The sequence below is a fragment of the Patagioenas fasciata genome, chromosome 13, assembly GCF_037038585.1.
Source record: "Patagioenas fasciata isolate bPatFas1 chromosome 13, bPatFas1.hap1, whole genome shotgun sequence".
Taxonomy (NCBI): domain Eukaryota; kingdom Metazoa; phylum Chordata; class Aves; order Columbiformes; family Columbidae; genus Patagioenas; species Patagioenas fasciata.
The window spans coordinates 1,832,021-1,840,302 of NC_092532.1; the positions used below are offsets into that span (position 1 = coordinate 1,832,021).

General features: G+C 50.9%; 1 protein-coding gene across 1 annotated transcript; it reads right to left on the reverse strand.

Moving 5' to 3' along the window:
• Positions 1–6,880: 6,880 nt before the first annotated feature.
• LOC136115612 (olfactory receptor 14A16-like) lies at positions 6,881–7,843 on the reverse strand. The gene has a single exon (XM_065861819.2). The coding sequence runs from the start codon at positions 7,841–7,843 to the stop codon at positions 6,881–6,883; it is 963 nt and encodes a 320-aa protein (XP_065717891.2).
• Between the last annotated feature and the right edge of the window lie 439 nt (positions 7,844–8,282).

Genomic DNA, 8,282 nt, shown 5'->3' on the forward strand with positions numbered 1-8,282 from the left:
GCCAGTTCTGTTTAATTTCTTTATCAAGTATTTAGACAAGAGGATCACGTGCACCCTCAATAAGTTTGCAGATGACACCAAGTTTGTTGGGAGTGTTGACCTGCTAGAGGGTAGGAAGTCTCTACAGAGAGATCTGGATCAGGTGGATCGATGGGCTGAGGCCAATTGTATGAGGTTCAACACGGCCAAATGCTGGGTCCTGCACTTGGGTCACAACAACCCCAGGCAGCGCTACAGGCTGAGGGAAGAACGGCTAGAAATTTGCCAGGACGGAAAGGACCTGGGGCTGTTGTTGACAGTGGCTGAACCTAAGCCAGCATGTGCCCAGGTGGCCAAATAGGGCCAGTGGTATCCTGGTTGGATCAGCAATAGTGTGGCCAGCAGGACTAGGGCAGTGATTGTTCTCATGTAGTGAGGACTGGTGAGTCTGCATCTCGAGTCCTGGGGTCAGCTTTGAGCCCCTTATGACAAAAAAGACCTTGAGGTTCTGGAGCAAGTGCAGAGAAGGGAACGGAGTTGGTGAGGGGCTGACGAGCAAGTGTGATGAGGAGCAGTTGAGGGAACAGGAGATGTTTAACCTGGAGAACAGGAGGCTGAGGGGAGACCTTATGAGTGTCCACAACTACCTGAAAAGAGTTTGAAACATGGAGGATGTTGATCTCTTCTCCCAAGTACCGAGGGATAGGACAAGACGGAATGGCCTTAAGTTGTGCCTGGGGAGGCTTAGATTGGACATTAGGAAACACTTCTTCATGGAAAAGGTTGTGAAGCAGTGACCAGGGTTCCCAGGGAAGTGGTTGAGTCATCATTCCTGGCGGTGTCTAAAAGATGTATAGAGAAGGTTCTCTGGGAAATGGTTTAGTGCTAGAGTTAGGTTATGGTTGGACTCCATGGTCTCCTCTAAATCAAATGATTTTCTGGTTCTAGGATCCTGTGATTCTATGCTTGAAGGGTTATTTCCCAGATGGTGGAGCTTTCCTTGGAGATAGGAATCATACAAGCATAGAGAGTGTTGGAAGGGAGCTTCAAAGGTCATCTAGTCCGACTCCCCTGCCATGGGCAGGGACATCTTCAAGCAGATCAGGCTGCTCAGAGTCCCATCCAGCCTGGCCTGGGAATTCTTCAGGGATGGGGCATCCACCACCTCTCTGGGCAACCAGTGGTTGTGTTTCATCACCCGCATTGTGAAAAATGTCTTCCACATGTCTGGCCTCAATCTCCCCTCTTCTAGTTCAAAACCATCACCCCTTGTCCTATCACAACAAGCCCCGCTAAAAAGTCTGTCCCCATCATTCTTATCGACATGTTTTAAGTACAGAAACATGGGAATAAGGTCTCCCAGGAGCCTTCTCTTTTCCAGGCTTAACAACCCCAACTCTCCCAGCCTGTCCTGCCAGCAGAGCTGTTCCATCCCTCTGATCATCTTGGTGACCCTGCTCTGGACCCTCTCCAACAGTTCCATGTCTTTCCTGTACTGAGGGCTCCAGAGCTGGATGCAGGACTCCAGGTGGGGTCTCACCAGAGTGGAGCAGAATCCCCTCCCTTGACCTGCTGGTCATGCTCCTTTGGATGCCGCCCAAGATACATTTGACCTTCTGGGCTGCAAGCACACATTGATGGCTCCAGTCCAGTCTTTCACCCACCAATTTCCCCAAATCTTTCTTGTCAAGGCTGCTCTCCATCCCTTCATCCCCAGCCTGTACTGATACCCAGGGTTGCCCCAGGAGATGCAGGACCTTGCGTTTGGTCTTGCTGAAGCTCAGGAGACTCACATGAACCCACTTCTCCAGCTTATGCAGGTCCCTCTGAATGCCCTACTGTCCCTCAGGTGTATCAGCAACGCCACTCTGTTTGGTGTCATCTGCAAACTTGCTGAGGATGCACTTGATCCCACTATGCCACTGATGAAGATAAGAAATGGTACTGATCCCAGTATGGACCCCTGAAGGACACCACTTGTCACCAGTGTCCATCCAGACATTGTGCCATTGACCACCACTCTCTGGGTGCGACCACTAGGACAGTTCCTCACCCACAAAACAGTACAGTCATCAAATCCATATCTCTCCAATGCAGAGAGAAGGATGTTGTGAGGGACCATGTCAAAGGCTTTACAGAAGTCCAGATAGATGACATCCATAGCCCGCCCTTTGTCCACTGATGTAGTTACTCCATCGGAGAAGGCCACTGGGTTACCCAAGGCAGGACTTGCCCATGCTGGAGCCATGCTGCCTGTCTCAAATCACCTCCCTGTCCTCCTTGTGCCTTAGCACAGCTTCTTGGAGGATCTGTGCCATCATCTTCCCAGGCACAGGTAAGGGGCTGACACCTCATGGCCTCCTTGTGCATCCCCAGTAAGGCTGGGAGCTGTCACACCATTGTCCTTCACTCAGCATCACACAGCCCACATCCCCGAGCCCCAGGAAGAGCCCTGAGCAATGTGTGAGGGACAGGATCTGCCTTCCCAGGGCCTGGGGGTCAGGCCTTGGCCTCTCTGCTTCACCCAACAAAACCAGGCTTTTCTCAGCACCTCAGCTGCCTGCACATTTCCCTTTGTTTATCTGCCACCATGGCCTCCAATTCTCTGCTCTAACGAGTCCCTGGGGAGGCTCTGCTGGTACTTGCCCTCAGTGGAACTCATTAATACTTCAAGGTACTTAGTACTTTTTTCTTCTGGCTTTGACTTCTGGAAAGGTTTGTGCAATCACCTCTCAGCACCTGAGTAATGTTCAAGGACTCAGCACCAAATGCACCATGGGGCTCATTACACTGAAGAAAGCTCTAACAAGCCATGTCTCTTCTTGTAATTTACTTCTAGTCTTGTACTGCCAATTAGGGAAGTGTCCTAGTGTAGTTCTGGAGAAAGATTTCAAAAATCTTGTAATAAAATGCCTTTTTTTGATTAAAGGATATAGTTTATTATTATTTTTTAGTGTGGAGAAGAGGTGATTGCAGCATCATCTCATAGATGCTGATGTAGCATCTCTCCTATGTTCTAGAGTCTTCTCCTGCAGCCTTACCTGGAGCACTGTTTGCAGGGCTGGGTGCCACAGTATTAAAAAGATACTAAGCTGCTAGAGAGTGTCCAGAAGAGGCTATGAAGTTAATGAAGGGTTTGGAGGAGAAGCTGTATGAGGAGCAGCTGAAGTCACTTTTTTTGTTCAGCTTGGAGGAGACTGAGAGGAGACCACATCACGCTCTACAGCTTCATCACAAGGGGAGGAAGAAGGGCAGACATTGAACTCTTGTCTTTAGTGACCAATGACAGAACCCAAGGGAATGGCAGAAGGTGTGCTAGGGGAGGGTCAGGTTGGACATGAGGAAAAGGTTCTTCACCCAGAGGTGCTGGACACTGAACAGGCTCCCCAGGCAGTTGTCACAGCCCCAACCTGACAGTGTTCAAGAAGATACTGGACAACGTCCTCAGACACACAGGGTGAACTCTGGGGTGTCCTGTGCAGGGACAGGAGTTGGACTCCATGAGGGTGGTCAGCAGAATTGCTACTTTGGCCCTCTGAAAAACAGACTTTGATTTGTTCAGAAGGCTGTTTGGCAGAGTCCCTTGGGAGGCAGTCCAGAAAGACAACGGACTCCAGGAAGGCTGTTCTCTCTTCAGGAAGGTGATCTCAGAGGTGCAGGAGCAGCTGTGCCCTTGTGCCAGAAGGCGAGCTCTCAGGGAGGAAGTTCCAGCCTGGCTGAACAGAGCTGTGGCTGGAACTTGAAAATAAAAGGAGAATGTATAACCTTTGGAATAAGTGACAGGAGACTCAAGGGGACTACAGGGATGCTTTAGCTGGGCCCAAAGAGTTGTGTTGAATGAAGTCAAATCCAGTTGGTGACCGATTATAGAGTGCTGTCCTTAGGAATCAGTATTGGGGTCAGTTGTGTTTAATCTCTTTATCAATGGTCTGGATGAGAGGATCGAGTGCACCCTCAGTAAGTTTGCAAATGACACAAAATTGGGTGGGAGTGTTGATCTGCTGGACGGTAGGAAGGCTCTGCAGAGGGATCCGACTGGCTGGAGGGTTGGGCTGAGGCCACTTGTATGAGGTTCAACAAGGCCAAGTGCCGCATCCTGCACTTGGATCTGAACAACCACAGGCAACGTTACAGTCTCAGGGAGAGTGGTTAGAAAGCTGCCTGGAAGCGAGGGACCTGGGGTGTTGATTGACAGCAGCTGAACATTAACCAGTGTGTGCTCAGGTGGCCACCAGCCTCCTGGCTTCTTTCAGGAATAGTGTTGCCAGCAGGACTAGAGGAGTGATCATTGCCTCGTACTCGGCACTGGTGAGGTCGCACCTTAAAGGACAAGGAAGACATCGATGTGCAGGAGAGAGATCAGAGGAGGGTGACAACACTGGTAAAGGGGCTGGAGCACAAGTGTGATGGGGAGCAGCTGAGGGACCTTGGGGGATTGAGTCTGGAGAAAAGAAGGCTGAGGAGAGACCTTATCACTCTCTACAGCTATCTGAAAGGAGGTTGGAACATGGAGGGTGTTGGTCTCTTCTGCCAAGTATCAAGTGACAGGACAAGAGGAAATGGCCTCAGGGTTGCCAGGGGAGGTTCAGATTGGATAGTGGGAAACATTTCTTCACCGAGAGGTTTTGAAGCAATGGAACAGACTGCTCAGAGAGGTGGTGGAGTCACCATCACTGAACGTGTCTAAAAGACAGATAGATGAGGTTCTTAGGGACATGGTTTAATGCCAGATTTAGGTTATGGTTGGACTCAATGATCTTGAGGATCTCTTCCAACCACTATTATTCTATGATTCTATGATAAGTCGTTTTTGATATTTTCTTTCTCAGAGGACCATGCAACCTCCCTGAGAGCCAGGACTTTTCTGAGGTGTTGGAGAGATGTCTCACGGTCACACCAGCCAGTTCCACCAGCACCTGTCTGTTCCTTCCTGCACCAAAAGTTTTCTCTATATTTCAACCTTCCAGGCGAGTTTCTGGGACACAGCAAATGCTGTCCAGGTCCTCTGGGCCTGTTCAGAAGAGAGCAGCAGGACAACATGTTGATGGGCTCACTGTGCACATCAAAGCTTTCCTGACCATTTTTCTCAATGCCTCACTTGTACCCAACCTTTCTGGTCCTTATGCTGTGGATAAGGGGATTGAGCAGGGATGTGGGGATGGTGTAGAAAAAAACCTGTGTCAAACTGTCTCAGGAGGGCTGTTCTGGGCATCCCACAGTCAAGGATGAGGGTACTGTAGAAAACAGTGGCACTGGTGAGGTGAGAGGAGATGGTGGAGAAGGCCTTCTGCCTGTCTACACTGGGGTGGAGAGCAGTGGTGCATTCATGCGATGCCCATGTGAACATGGAGGGGGCAAATGGCTCTAAAATGCAAACAGTGCATGCGAGAGTTGCAGGAAATAATCCTAACACGTCTGTGAGCAGAGATGGTGCCGCTGTCAGTCACAAAACTGGGCAGCAGCTGGGTCCGGGTGGTGGAGCTGTATCGGGTCTCCAGGGAGGTCACACTGACCTCGGTTAAGGAAGCACATCCCAGTGCTGCATTCAGGTGGTTTCTTGGGGAAGTCACTTTCAACATGAAGTGACCTTGATACACCACCCCACAGGCCTCCATGGCCCCCACATGAATAGCTGATGGCATTTGTGCTCATTTGGGTTCATTTCTCCCCACACAGGATGTGGATGCTCACATGTCCCCTCAGTGCATACCTGGACTTCTGACCTAGTCATCTGGTGTCCTTCCATGGGGGGAAGAACAACCTCTCTGAGCTGTGTTGAGAGGACAACGATCAAAATGGTGGCTGCAAGAGGCAACAGCCCCAGGCTGGCACCTGGCAGCATGACAGACTGTTTCCAGGTCTCTCTTGCACACACACTGTGTCCTGCTCTTCTCCTGGGACATCCCATCTCCCACAAAGCCTTTGCCCAAGGAGAGCACACCTGCACTGGCCTGGCTGCCATTCCTGCCCCCTGTCCCCACACTTCCCACAGCCCTGAGCTGGGGGTTTTGCTCTGTAGATCAAGTGGGCTGTGGTGCCCAGGCTCTGGTGACTCTGCGGGGCCATACTGGTCAGGCTGGGAGGCAGCCCCCGCTGATGGTGGTCACTGCCACTAACAACCTCCCACACAAACTCTTGGGTGGCCATGGAGGGTGCTCAGAGGGACCCTGCCTTATTCACCATCTGTGTGGGTGCTGGCCACCAACAAGCAACACCTGAACAACCAGCCTGAAGACCCTCAACAGCCACACTGGGACCCTGATCCCATCACACTGAGTCCACAGAGAAACAAGCAAAGCAACGAGCATCTTCAGACTCTATTCGTTAGGCATGTTCTTTGAAACAGCTCTGGAAGAAGATCTAAACCTTCAGGCACTGTACTAAGGAGATGACCTTGCTGATGGACATGCTGTTCTGAGGCCAGCTCTGTCGCAGCAGTGCCCATTGGCTGTCCTGGTCACAGCACTGACACACAGCAGGACGGTGACCAAGCCTTGGGAGCGCTCAGGCCTTGCACCAACACAAGGGCTGAGAAGGAGAGTGAGGGAGTGGAAAGAGAAGGATTCTGGAAAGAACAAGGCTGGTGCTGCCTGGCAGAGCTGCTCTGCTGGGACTGTTTGCTCCATCTTTCCACACAGAGGAAAGACCTCAGACAAACATTTCAACGCAGGGACATTTATTTTGATTAAATACACAGAGAGCAAGACTTCTCATTTACAAGGTCTATGACTTGAACTATAAATGTGGACAGAGAATTAGAAGTGGGATGATTAATGACATCTCTTTGTGGGCAATATTATCACAGTTTAAAAAGCAAACCAATCTATCCTTGTTCAAACTCCAAACAATCATCTACAACTACAAACTATAAAAAAGACAGGTTGGATCTGTCATGGTTTTGTCATAAGTGATATGCAGAAGATGGAATGTTTAATGCCTTTGAAAAGAATCCAGTGATCAGTTTCTTCAGGGCATCCTTGAGCTCCCGGTTCCTCATGCTGTAGATGAGGGGGTTCAGTGCTGGAGGCACCACCGAGTACAGAACAGACACCACCAGATCCAGGGATGGGAAGGAGATGGAGGGGGGCTTCAGGTAGGCAAACATGGCAGTGCTGACAAACAGAGAGACCACAGCCAGGTGAGGGAGGCAGGTGGAAAAGGCTTTGTGCCGTCCCTGCTCAGAGGGGATCCTCAGCACGGCCCTGAAGATCTGCACATAGGACACCACGATGAACACAAAACACCATAGGTCCAAAAAGACACTGACCACTAGAAGCCCAAGTTCTCTGAGGTAGGTGTGTGAGCAGGAGAGCTTGAGGATCTGGGGGATTTCACAGAAGAACTGGCCCAGGGCATTGCCCTTGCACAGTGGCAGTGAAAATGTATTGGCCGTGTGCAGCAGAGCACTGAGAAACCCAGTGGCCCAGGCAGCTGCTGCCATGTGGACACAAGCTCTGCTGCCCAGGAGGGTCCCGTAGTGCAGGGGTTTGCAGATGGCAACGTAGCGGTCGTAGGACATGATGGTGAGAAGATAAAACTCTGCTGAAGCTAAAAAGACAAACAGAAAGAGCTGTGCAGCACACCCTGCATAGGAAATGACCCTGGTATCCCACAGAGAGTTGGCCATGGACTTGGGGACAGTGATGGAGAGGGAGCCCAGGTCGAGCAGGGCGAGGTTGAGCAGGAAGAAGTACATGGGGGTGTGGAGGTGCTGGTCCCAGGCTATGGTGGTGATGATGAGGCCGTTGCCCAGGAGGGCAGCCAGGTAGATGCCCAGGAAGAGCCAGAAGTGCAAGAGCTGCAGCTCCCGTGTGTCTGTGAACGCCAGGAGGAGGAACTGGGTGATGGAGCTGCTGTTGGACATTTGCAGCCTCTGGGCATGAGGACCTGTGCAAGGAGGAAATGACAGTGACAAGTTAGGGGAGACTTCTCTGAGGAAAATAAACAGGCTGTTTCTCATGGAAAACCCACTCCCTGATGGAGGGATGTTTCTGCTCATTCTCTCATTCTACCAACTGAATAAAACCAGTTCATTACAGTTTAAGCTTGGGCAGCTTGGGCATCTCGTTTCCATGAACACAGTTCTGGGGCAAGATCTGCTGAGCTGTTGTCAGAACAAAAACTGACCCATACTGCCACCCCAACCCCACAGAGCAAGAGCACCAGGGACAGGTGGAGAAACAGGGAAGGACACTGCAGTGCTATTAGAAAACAAAGCAAGGACAGAAAGGCAGACGGGCATGCTGTGGAACCTTCTCCTTACCCAGCTGTGCTGCTGCCACTTACGTAATGACACTGTAGAG

What these genes read in the sequence shown, in the direction of transcription:
- LOC136115612 (XM_065861819.2), bottom strand. Translation starts at nt 7,843, where the DNA reads ATGTCCAACAGCAGCTCCATCACCCAGTTCCTCCTCCTGGCGTTCACA.